General features: G+C 32.2%; 1 protein-coding gene and 1 long non-coding RNA gene across 3 annotated transcripts; both read left to right on the forward strand.

The window, feature by feature from the left end:
- The first annotated feature begins 1,511 nt into the window (after positions 1-1,511).
- On the forward strand, positions 1,512-7,869 carry LOC140885318 (cytochrome P450 97B2, chloroplastic). Of its 2 annotated transcripts, XM_073292285.1 has the most exons (15): positions 1,658-1,782; positions 2,045-2,088; positions 2,342-2,531; positions 2,871-2,978; positions 3,306-3,390; positions 4,302-4,540; positions 5,150-5,323; positions 5,827-5,874; positions 5,990-6,049; positions 6,268-6,354; positions 6,437-6,525; positions 6,624-6,715; positions 7,010-7,071; positions 7,309-7,458; positions 7,530-7,869. In XM_073292285.1, exons 3-15 carry the CDS (start codon positions 2,388-2,390, stop codon positions 7,755-7,757), a joined length of 1,566 nt encoding a protein of 521 aa, XP_073148386.1. In that variant the 5' UTR covers positions 1,658-1,782; positions 2,045-2,088; positions 2,342-2,387; the 3' UTR covers positions 7,758-7,869. The 2 variants fall into 2 exon arrangements, with proteins under 2 accessions (XP_073148385.1, XP_073148386.1); XM_073292284.1 differs by lacking the exon at positions 2,045-2,088 and having other exon boundaries at positions 1,512-1,782.
- A 562-nt stretch (positions 7,870-8,431) lies between these two features.
- Positions 8,432-9,623, forward strand: LOC140885493 (uncharacterized). Its single transcript, XR_012150965.1, has 3 exons — positions 8,432-8,686; positions 9,084-9,237; positions 9,346-9,623. It is a non-coding gene; the product is annotated as an uncharacterized lncRNA (long non-coding RNA).
- The last annotated feature ends 3,625 nt before the right edge of the window (positions 9,624-13,248 follow it).

The following is a 13,248-nucleotide window of genomic DNA, read 5'->3' on the forward strand; positions in this document are numbered from 1 at the left end:
TTTTTTCCTAAAAACGCGATGAAAAATAATAATCATAAATCGCACCATATACATGGTGCACCAACCGCCCCGCCCTAAACAGTGTCATAGTAATTGAACTAGAGTTACTTATTTGTACAAAAAACATTCAACTATAGAAATAATCATTCGTCTTTAAAAAAATATTCGTATCCTTCCTAAACAGTAAATATTATTCAACATACTCTAATATTTATTAGAATATTTTTAAATTTTACTACGAATATTTTGTTTGAAGTAAAAAAAAAAATTACACCATAATACATATGTCTTTTTTTGTTGTAAATGTCTTGTTGTAATTAATCAATTATTAACTTGATTTGAATATTTATTATTGTTTTAGCTAGTTTTAATTTTTTATGATTTGAACTATATTTTATGTTTAAAAAACATTTTATTTTTGTTGTTTTCGAATCAATTTGAATATATGCTTTAACATTTTGCATTAAATTTGATTATTTTTATATTAAAAAACCGCAAACCGACTGTCAACAACTGAAAACCGTCCAAAACCGTAATACTAATTTACATGTGAAAATCACGATTTTTTTTTCTAGACACTACTAACCAATCGTCAATGACAATTTCATTTGAAACTTTAATAAAAAAAAAAAAGCAACGCTGCATAATGATCACCCTTCATGGATGCTTCGAGTTCGATGCTTTCCATAGAAGAGTCCGGAACATCTAACATTAACCCAAAAGTTACCAGGAGGCCAAGTATATTGTATGTATGTATTACCGGGGAAATAATATAATACTTTTTTTGTTTTTTTTAAATATACATACATATATATACATGTTTTTAAGATTGAATTAACTATTTAATTTTATTTAAGATAGCGTCGTGATTGATCTTTCCTAGATATCATTCAAGAATTATCAACATTGGTTTCTCATAATGAATATGGGTTGTTTTGTGTAATCACATGAGCTACGTACAAAGAAGCATGGTCCATCGATAGACATGACTTCTCTTAACATAGATCGGGCTTTTGCTCTGTTCTCGAAGTACCAAAATATTTTGTTACCTCCTACTCGTTTTACTACTGATTCTTCTATTTTTAGATGGGAACCACCCCCATTTGGGCCAGTTTCGTATGGATGTAGACGCTGGATTTGATGAGCGCGATGAACAATTTTGCTATTGGTGCGATAATACTAGACGATGTTGGACGTATTTTGGCTATGTTAGCCTGCAAAATCTATCATCCAATGTCAGTAGTCGGGGTTGAACTAATTGCAATTATGTTTACATTGCAATCTTATCTACACAATAGTGTTTTCCAACTCAATGGACATGATCGACTCATCAGAGAGTTTATGTCCGAAAGGATTACTGATCTCGCAAATTCGGAACATTATGGTCGCCTATGATTTTTCTTGGATTAATCAACATGTTTTCTTATTAATTTTTTTTTTAAAAAAAAGAAAAAGGAATGAACTATCTGGGGTCCGACCCGAGTGATAATGAATCATAGTGGGAATGGCCCCACACACCACCAAACATTCAATGACGTGTACCATGAGAAACACCATGTTCGAGTGCGTAAATTATCCTCGTCTGTTCCCCCATATTATCTTCTCAATTTCGAGAAGAAATCGAAAGAACGGGAGGATTTGAAGTATGATTTCAGTATCGAGTACGTGTGCCCATTCTTCTTGCCTCGTGGTGAATCGTTTCAATGAATTCTCTTCCTCCGGAGTTGCTTTTTCATCAGCCACTCTGCTTTCCAAGTTTAAGCCAAAAGGGCCTTTAATCAGGTACTCACTGAAGCCTGATTTTGTTTGCAAGCCTTTGCTTTTTTATTTCTCTAGCGGGCATAAATTCGATTTTTGTGTTTTGTTTTGTAATGTTGGAGACTTTGGAATTGCTGTTATTTGAAAATGTGGAAAGGTACCTGATAGATAATCAGGTCTTCAGCTGATTTCAGCACAGTTCCTTTTCCCATTCAATTTCCAAGCTTGTTTTTTTACGTTTCAAATCATCTCTCTATCTTTTTCACCAATGCCACATTGAACACAGAGTTCCAGTCTTGGGTTATGCTTGGATCGAAGGTGGATTTGGAGGCATGTATTCCAATTTTTTTCCTCATATTCGTGGATTTGAGATGCTTTTTTTTTTTTTAAATCCAAGTTCAAATCAAAACAAGTGGAACGAATTGAAGTCATAATTTGGAATTATGGGATACTTCAAGCTAAACACGTTACCATTTGTTTGATGAATTCATTGATGCTTCACTTAAGTATGTAGTGCGTGTGATTGAAATTTTGTCTGTTTATGATAAATTTGAGGAGAGAGCGAATCCTGCTTTAATTGTAGGTGCCAGACTTCAACAACTACTGATGAGCCCAAAACAACCAAAAAAATGAACTTACTAGACAATGCAAGCAACCTCCTTACTAATTTATTGAGTGGAGGAAAAATTATATCGATGCCTGTAGCTGAAGGCGCTGTCTCGGATCTTTTTGGGAAGCCACTTTTCTTCTCCCTTTATGATTGGTTCTTGGAGGTACTTCTTTGTGAATTTATTTATTTTTCATCATTTATCTGGTAATAATTCAGCATGCTCCAATGATAAATTAATTTGGAACTCGCTTTCCCTTTTTTATTTATGGTAATATAGTGATTAGACTCTCAAATACCGAAATAGCTATTTTCTTCAAAGAATTAGTTAATCAGGAGTACATGTTTGGTAGTGATTATACATACTTCTAACACATTAGGTATGTCGATATATTTAGTTCCATAGAGTCATTCTTCTTTTATTTCCTTTCATTCTTTTTCTCTTTCATTTTTTTTGCTTCATCTGTGATTTCCTTGATTACTGTTTCTTTTTCGTCGGACACAGCATGGTTCAGTGTACAAGCTTGCTTTTGGACCAAAAGCTTTTGTTGTTGTCTCAGATCCCATCGTCGCAAGACACATTCTCCGTGAAAATGCATTTTCCTATGATAAGGTATCATTCGTTTTCACAATATGCTTCCCTTATTTTGTAGCAAATCTCTTTGTCTCTGCCATTTCTCATAGAAATGGTGCCAATGGACTGTCTTATTGTTCTCTGGTTATTTTTCCCTGTTTCCATTCTTTTATTCACTTACGTAAGCATTTCATCTTCCATAATGTTCTATTTTGTTCATGAACTCTTCAAAGTTTCAAGTGTTTAGTCCGTAAGAGGCTATCAAACATATATTGTCTAATAAATATTTCACCGTATCACAATATAGAACACATTGTGCTCTTATTGACGTATATGGTAATACACCGTTATCATAACATTATGTAGGGTGTTCTTGCGGATATATTGGAACCAATAATGGGAAAAGGGCTCATACCTGCTGATCTTGACACTTGGAAACAGAGAAGAAGAGGTGAACTGTTGACGGTTAAATCACAAATACATTTATTTTTTGCATTCTGTCTCTTATGTGGTAATATCAGATCCCACATTTCGTTATTTTCATATTCTGAACTGTATTTTCCCTAGTATCAATTGTTAAAATCAACTTATTTCCTTGAACTTGGCCAAATATCTACGTGTTCTGTAGTTTGGCTTTATTTTAATTCAAATTCCTAATGCTAGGGGTGCAAACGAACCGAATCGAACCGAATAATGTTAAAATTTTAAGGCTCGAATCCGGCTCGATATAAGTATATTCGAGTTCGAGCTCGATTCAAAACTCGATAATTTCAAATATTTTGGCTCGAGTTCGGCTCGAAATGAAGTTCGAGTTCGGCTCGAAATATTCGAACATATTCGTGAACTATTGCTCGAATATTATGGTTCGAAAACTCGAAATGTTCGAAAAAGCTCGAAATGTATATATATTTATTATATAATTATATTATATTAATTAAATATTAAGGCTCGCGAACTATTTGCGAACTATCGAACAAAATAATTTTGACTCGAGCTCGGCTCGAAAAAAAGTTCGAACATGTTCGAATTCGGCTAGAGTTCGATAAGTTCGAATACGAATCAAATAGTTATCGAGCCGGCTCGAAAAGCTCACGAACATGTTTGGTTCGTTTACACCCCTAGTTCTAATCATAAAGTTCATAGCAAACATCTGATCTTTTTAGAACCTTATCTCATGCAAATGGGTTTTCTATTCCAGCTTCTTGAGCCTTGTTTAAGTTTTTGACAAAAGAATTAGCTGGAAAGTTCAACCAAACTGAATAATTTGGCTAATTTCTGGTAGGGTCAGCGAAGATGGCCAGGTTCTTGGAATAATTTTCTACATACACTGATTACATATATGGACTGTTCATGGTGTTGCAGTTATTGCTCCTGGATTCCATGCACTATACTTGGAAGCCATGGTCAAAGTGTTTGGTGACTGCTCGGAGAGAATGACAGCTAAATTTGAACAGCTCTTAGAAGCAGAAGATTCGAGAGGAGAGAAGACAATTGAACTGGACCTTGAATCCGAATTTTCTAGTTTGGCACTCGATATTATTGGGCTCGGTGTTTTTAATTACGATTTTGGATCTGTTACTAAAGAATCCCCTGTAATTAAGGTAGGATTGGAGGTTCCCTGTAACTTTAATTGTTTATGTAGTTCCTCCATGAAGGCCTGGATCATCCTCGACAAAGTGCTCAGAGGACCAAAATTCTTATGATTGATGCTCATTTTGAAGGCAATAATCACCTCTTCACTGAAATTTTTTGTTCTATAAAATCATATGAAAATGTTATCATAATATTAAGAATATCAAATCATTTTCTAATTTTATTGGTATCAGACATGAGCATCTGATGATTATATTGAATTTGTGCCATGCCCTGCTCGGCAGCACACAAATGCTGTGGTTGGCTTTGTTTATGAGTGATTTGTTACATGTATATTGTTTGGCAATATTTTCTGTAAAGTAGCAATCACATTTTGATTTAAGTATTGTCGTCATTGGGTGGTTGATCTTTATGGGCAGACTGTATGATGCTAATGCTCGTAAAATTGTTTTCCTCTCTTTGCTTTGATTATCTTTTGTTAAGTACTGGAATTCTCAACTGCACACTGTCTTTACTTTTCTGAATTATATGCATTATACGCTTGCATCTACCTTCCTTTCATCCCTTGATGGTTAATTGCCAGTTAGTGATAATTGTCGTTCTACATTTACTTGCAGGCTGTATATGGTACACTTTTTGAAGCTGAGCATCGTTCTACATTTTACTTTCCTTACTGGAAAATTCCATTGGCCAAATGGTTAGTTCCTCGGCAGCGGAAGTTCCAGAACGACCTCAAATATATCAATGATTGTCTCGATGATTTGATAAAAAATGCAAAAGAGACCAGAGAGGTGAGACAATGTACAGCTGAATTGCCATGGTAATATCTATAAATCATGCTATCGTAATGCAAGTTGTATTTGATTTATCTGTCCCATCCCAAGAGCCAAATGCCTGATTTTTTAAATGTGGTGGCAGTGTACATGAGATGTATCTAGTTTTGTATTTATAAGTTATACTTGAAACTTTAGAGTTGCATAAAGATCACAACATTATTAGCAAAATTAAGGACTACCTGTTTATATGTTGCATTTTATGATACCATGTATCTGTATTATACCATGCATATTAAATAGGATATAGAAAGTCAAAGGTAAGCATTGTTTGTGAAATGATTGGACTTCTAGATTCATAAGTCCTAGTGAAAATGAGAAGTTATTTTACGAGTGACATGCCACAACGAAAAATACTCGTGCTAAAGTCGCTGTTGTATTGTGAATGCATGAGCCGTACATTTTCTGTTTGAATTAATATTTCCACAAAGAGTGCTAATTTTCTTTTTATTTTGTTGTAGGAAGCTGATGTTGAGAAATTGCAACAAAGAGACTACTTAAATCTCAAGGTATCCAATAATTTGATTTCATATGTTTTGTAATTTGAAAATTTGGCATGCTTTTTTGTATCTTCGAACACCTAGAAAAGTGAAATTTTGACCCGGTAATTGAAAAAGTTTGCAGGATGCTAGTCTCTTGCGGTTTTTGGTTGACATGAGAGGTGTAGATGCTGATGATCGCCAGGTAAAGAATCATATACCTATAACCTCTGTCTTTTATCCCTGTTTCACATGAAAGTTTGCTGGGTTTTTGTATGCTGGGTGGCGTACAGTTCATTGAGAATTCTCTGATCAGACTGATCCATTCCCCGTCTTACATTGTGCTGCACTTTTAATTCTTGAACTTTTACTACTCAAAGAAACGATGATGTTTCTTTTTCTCTTGTTGTCACTGCTGAATAGCTGAGAGATGACCTAATGACAATGCTTATAGCTGGACATGAAACAACTGCTGCTGTCCTTACCTGGGCAGTTTTCCTTCTTGCACAAGTATGATTGATTCAATCCAACGTTCACAGATTTTCATGAATATTGTGAATGGTGATAGCAAATTTTATCGTGTATAATGCAGCATCCCTCCAAATTGAGGAAAGCACAAGAGGAGATTGATTCCGTTCTCGGAGAAGGGAGAGCAACATTTGAATCCATAAAAAAATTGGAGTAGGTTAAAGAAAAAATTTGAACTTACTGCAATCTTGAAGTCACCCCGTTTCTTTCTCATATTGTTTTATACTCATGCAAACAGCTTATTCTTTCAGGTATTTGCGACTTATCGTTGTCGAGGCTTTACGTTTGTACCCACAGCCTCCATTGCTGATCAGACGTTCTCTCAAATCAGATCAGTTACCAGGTATTTTTTTGTTGCTAATAACTTTGTAAAAGATGAGTGACATGGTTTCTAATCTCACAGTATGAAATGAAACAACATCAACGTTGAAGTTCTCATCTATCGGTTGTCCTATTTTTTAATTCACCTTTTGTAACATAATATATTGTGTTTGAGCTTGTGTATTGGTTGATATGAAGCTTAAGTTATTATCCAGTTTGAAAATTTTGAGATGCGGGGTTATTATTGGTTATAGCTCAGGCTTTCCATTCTACAAAATGAAAAGTGGGATTTTTACTCGGATAATTCATTACGCAGGTGGTTATATGGGAAATAAAGATGGTTATGGGATCCCAGCCGGCACTGATATATTCATTTCTGTAAGTCGCTTCTGTCATAGACTTTTCAAACTTAATATTGTCACTTAGCATAACCAGTAGAAAAACTCAAGCCGAGGCCCCATTGTTCGTGTGTGTTTTTTTTAAATCCAAGGACATGCATGATGTGTTTTCTTGATTGATAGAATAACCTTTTAAATGAGGAATACTGACAATTAAGTCGAGCTGAAATTCATCACCTTCTTCGTAATCTGTTTCTGAGGGAACTCTTTGAACCAGGTATATAATCTCCATAGATCTCCATATTTTTGGGACAATCCCAATGACTTCGAGCCCGAGAGATTTCAAGTTCAAAAGGAGAGCCAAGGCATCGAAGGTTGGTCTGGTTTTGATCCTTGTCGTAGCCCAGGAGCACTGTATCCAAATGAGGTACTCATTCCAACACTTGACTCGCTCAAGTTCAACTTGTTGATCACGTTCCTAACCGAGATTTTCATCAGATCATATCAGATTTCGCTTTCTTGCCTTTCGGTGGAGGGCCAAGAAAATGTGTTGGCGACCAGTTTGCTCTGATGGAGTCGACTGTAGCTTTGGCGATGTTACTTCAGAAGTTTGATGTGGAGTTAAGAGGATCTCCAGGTGATGTAGAGCTAGTTACAGGAGCAACCATTCACACCAAAACTGGATTGTGGTGTCATCTAAAGAAGAGGTCTAATGTTCATTGCTAGTTCTTGTACAATTTATTGGTTTTAGAATTAACTAAGTCTCTAAGACGGTCTCGTACATATGTATCAGTGAGCAAATATTTTTGACATGAAAAATCACCTTTTTTTAGTTGGATATGCTTGGAGTCTGGAGATCTATCTCATATGATTAATCGGTGAGATCGTCTCACAAGAATTTTTGTGTTTGAAATTTGAAAATGTTTGCCATACTGTGAAAAAATATTATATAAATAAAAAAAATTTATAGTCAAGAGAGGACGGTCAAGCATAAAAATCTATTTGTTTATCTTCTTATTATTAATGATTTTTTTTACAAATTGAAATAGTAAAAGTTAAATAATTCAATCATATATTTATTAAAGGAAACATCTATCTATCTATAAAAGCAAAGCATGAATAATAATCCTATTGTGTATTGACTTATATGCCCTTAATATTGTTAAATTGCCGATTTTACCATTTATTACTTTCGTCGACCTTTGGTATTCCAATCCGTAACCATCCATTGTTGTAATTGTAATTTATTTAGTTTGACTAGAGACATTAATAAATGATCATAATATTAATTAATTATTAAGGTAAACCAAAGGACATGTAAATGACACGAATGGTTGAAAAAGCAATATAAATATAAATAGTGACCTTAAATTAGAGATAGATGGGAAGTGAAATATCAATCATCAATCAAATCAAATTAATTAAAACCCCGCAAGTCGAGAGCTCCACCGAGTTCCTTCCTTATATCCTTGAGGTGGATTATGACCAGAACCTTCTGTTATGGAATATTGCCATTGAACTTTGCTACAATGATGAAGCTTATCTTTGTGAGTTAACCGAAAAATAAGAGAAGCGCATGGTTTTCTTCGAGCTGCTTTCCGACTACATGTTATATCTCCTTATTATGCAACCTTACATGATGTCTAAAGTTGCAGGTACATAAACATGTGTGCAGCGGCCAAAAGCTTTTTTACTGGGGAATTCGAGGACAATATCTAATTTTATTATGAATGTGATCTCAATTGTGTATTTACTTTTGTGTCCTTGAAATACTTGAGTTCCCCATATTGCCCATTGAATTGAATAAAGTTAATTAATTATTAATCTCCATATTGTGTGCTGTTTGGATTAAATGTTATATATTGTGTTTAAGTTTGGATTTAATGTTTCATGTGAGTTTGTTTGTATCTATGGTGTGTGCATGTGTTATGTATTTTTTCCCTAGCTGCATTTATTATGGGTGTATTAACATTTTCCGGGGATGATACAATGAATTAACCAAATAAAGGAAAATCAAACGACGCAATAGTGTTTAAAGATGATATTGTGCAGATCCATCAAACCTCTGGTATGATCTCTTATACTCTTGCTTGGAGTTGCCAGACAAATTAGAATCCGAGATATCAAGAAACGAATCTGTGATATATATCAAATTGGGCGAGTAGCTTCCACAGGGATCTGACGACGGGGCGATGATGAGAGCGTGGTACGCACCATTGAGATTTTTTATATAATTTTTTAAGCTTGAACTGATATCTGCCCAAACTCAATTCAATAATGAGATACATGCACTTTTTTTTTTTCCTGGGTTCAGCTTCAAGAAGTATGGGAAAATTGCAGAGATTGGATGAGGAACGTACAAGAGGTGTTTGTTAGTTCCTTCTTGGAAGAAAGAAGCTGATGCAATATAGTGGAAGAAAATATTTTAAAGGTATTCACATGACATTTTAGTACGTATTCTTTTGTTTAATTTAGTTCTCAAAATTGTCTCCAGGATGCCTCTGGAACTATTTAAGCATTGCTAGAGAAAGTGAAGCTGTTGGAAAGTAGATGAATCGTAAAATATTATTTTGTAATGTGGTATTCATCGATCTTTGAATTGTAATAGACTAAATTGCCTCTACAAGGCAATACTGAATATGATATGAAGAAAGCAAATCATTGAATATGATTTATTTCCTGCATTTGTTTTATTAGTTATTATTTGCAGTACTTCCTCTTTCATTGGTTTATTCTGTCAGAAAGCTTGTGGAGTTATTGTCTGAACTAAACTCAATTCAAAGTTATTAAAAAAAATATACTGGCACCCAACAGAAATTAAATTGTGGTGAGATCACGGTCTGAGGTGTTTGATACGAAGAAGGTCATAAACTTGCAGTGCACAAGGATGCTGCGTTGTTATTTGGTATAATGTGGCAATAGCGATTGGTTGACTTATTTATTTTGTCCCATAGAGCGATAGAACGTTCATCAGAGGATTCATCATGAGTTATGGTCGATCCCGAAGTCTCTGCCCACATTACAAAGCTTTCTTTCCGAACCCGATATGAGAAGTGGGGACTTTCGATGTAAAACTAAAATTTCCATGTATATTCATTTCATGATAGAAAGTTCTTTGGCTTATATGGATTTTTCATTTTCATAATCGAAAAATAATGTTCATCATTCTTGGTACTTTTATAAATATGGAGTTATAATTGATTAGAAATAATTAAACAGATATTTAAAAATTATATTGAGAAATTTTAAAATATGAAAATTATATTGAGAACAAAATTTAAAAATCTGAAACATTTAAAGGCATATGTATTAATTCAGATATATAAGAGTTACTCTATATTAATAAAGTTAAATTAAATTAGGACATCAGTGAGAAATGATCTAAAGTTGATTTTGACATATATCTCATGGGCTTTTTCCATTATATAGATATAAATGATCAAGAGTTTTTATTTATGTACCTTTTTAACAATGGAAAACAATGTCATTTGTATAGATTGTTATTGTTAATGCTAACTGTTTATAATTTCCTAAAAACGAATTTATAAATATATAGAGAGAAGATTATTTAAAATGTTTGAAACATTTAAATTTAGACAATATATTTTTTTTTTAAAAAAAAGACATTTGGAATTACTCTATATTTTTAAAATTAATGTGGCATAAAAAACTATAATTTTAAATTATGGTGATAATTAGTTAGATTTTTTATTAATATATTAATTTCATATTAGAATTGTAACAATATTTTTATTAAATTAATTTTTTTAAGACCTAGCGCTTTTCGTTTTATTAAATGCTATAATTGGTGGTAAATATTTTGAAACATGCAGCAACTCAAGCGTCAAATTTCGATTGCTCTACCAACAAAAATCATGGACAATTATTGCACCAACATTTTTTTAATATTTTCGGGTAATTTTAATTTCATTATGATAGAAGTATATTTAGTTGGGAATTAGAAGGTCCAGATAAATTCTATTAAAACGTTGTCATTGTGGTTGCAGACATTATTACCAAAGAGATTTATTCATATTCAAGCGAGTTTCAATAATACCATTGTCACAATTTATCAAAATCTCTCAATATAATTGTTGTACGTTTGTATTATATATTAGTTGTACTTTTAGCATTATGTATTTTTCAATTAAGCTGAAAGTTATGGTAATGTAATACTCTCTCTGTCCCGGTTATATAGTCTTAGTTTTTTTTCCAATAGATTAAGAAAAATAATTGGAAAGTAAATTATATACAAACAATTCTCATTTTATCCATTTTTAAATTGTAGTAAATAGAGATATATTAGTAAAAAGTATAACAATATTAATATTACTAAATGTAGTTGAAGTTTATATATTTGAGACAAATAAAAAAGGAAATGTGGCTTATATAATTAGGAGATGAAGTATATATCATGAATACATATCAATCTTTGTGGTGCCTTTTAATTTGTATGGAAGAGGGGACAAATTGTAAGCTAAGGGCAATTCCAAAGCAGGCACAGGATTCCAATTGAAAACATAAAGGATGCAACGAGATTTATTTAATTTGATTTGAGGGTGGTGGAGTATGCCAAAAAACTAATTCAATAGTGGAGTGTGCATGCCAAAGTAGTTTTATAGTCTCTTTGATGATTATTGTGGAAGATAATATGGCAAAACCATAGAATTTGGTGGGCATGATAAGCAATAATGTTGGAGAAATCGAGCATTAGAAGTACAACATGGTGAAAAAAAAGATTCAAAACTAACTAGACAGTGGACTTGTTTTCAAAAATCATACATGAATTTATTTGGAGCTGCCCCTTATGTCGTTATTTATTAAATAGAGAAAAAGTCAAATACATGGTATATCATATAGTAATTATATTTGATGTTAATTACTAAAATGAAATATTCAACATATATGTGTGTGTGTGTTTATAATCATGCGAAAATTAATAAAAATGAAGATATAATTGATGACTAACAAACATAAACACACGTTAAGATTGAAAATGTTAAAAATCGTACGTAGATAAATTATCAAGAAAAAAGGAAAAATAATGTTTGGATATCTAATAAGTGACAAGAAAGATACAAAAATTTAACAAGTCATAAAATTAAAAAAACAATTGAAATATGATCAATTGACATAATTAGCTATATTTGTCTTAACATTACGTGTTTCAAAATTTTTAACATAAACATCATTTTTAATTCCACCAAATACTTATTTATCACAATTAAAGTATTCCCACAAGAATGTGTTCCTTACTAGTTTTCTTAAATGCCGGAATAATTAATTAGTAAAGTTGACTATATTTAACTCCAATGACAGACTACCGAGTTAATTTTTTAAAAATATTTCAACAATGTTATTTACGTTAAAATATATTTAATATCTTACCATATAAAAGTTGTTTGCATAATATATAAATCAATTATTAAATTCTAAATATTTGACAAAACTATTAAACAATAAATGGCTGGCCCCACCATTTGTGGATCGGAAAATAATTGGGCCCAGTTTTTGTACGTGTTGCTTATAGAAGTGAATGGAACATTTCCAGTTGACATGCTCAAGTAACTCATCATTTATCAGTCAATATAGCTAATTTTTTACTCATTTGTTCGTTATTTTCTTTAGAATATAAAGAAAATCCCATAAAATCACAAGAATATTTAAATGTATAAGAAAATATTTATTAGTTATTTTCTTTAGAATATAAAGAAAACCCCATAAAATCACAAGAATATTTAAATGTATAAGAAAATATTTATTCGCACGACATATTATAAGTATATTAATTGCCCGATAATACTATATATGATGGGATGAAATGTTTTACATGTGAATTTATATTGAAAATATGAGTTTATTTTTTTTAAAAAAAAAAAATTAACGCATTGAGTTGATTTATACACAAAATATGGATCTATTATCATTCCAATATCCAAGCATTTTCAAACCGAAATTAATAGCATATATATATATATACATGTATATATATATATATATATATATGTATATGTATGTACGTGCCGGCTAACTCAATAATATATCTTTATTATTTTATAATGCACAAATCAATTAGATTAACTGAATTTGATCCAAAATGTGGGTGGACAAAAGTATCATTATTTTTTTGTCATGTTCTTGAAAATAAAAAAAAGGGCATGATAAAAATTTAAAATTACACATACTTCAAACAGTTGTAATTATTCCATTTGGAAAA

The sequence above is a fragment of the Henckelia pumila genome, chromosome 2, assembly GCF_033568475.1.
Source record: "Henckelia pumila isolate YLH828 chromosome 2, ASM3356847v2, whole genome shotgun sequence".
NCBI lineage: Eukaryota > Viridiplantae > Streptophyta > Magnoliopsida > Lamiales > Gesneriaceae > Henckelia > Henckelia pumila.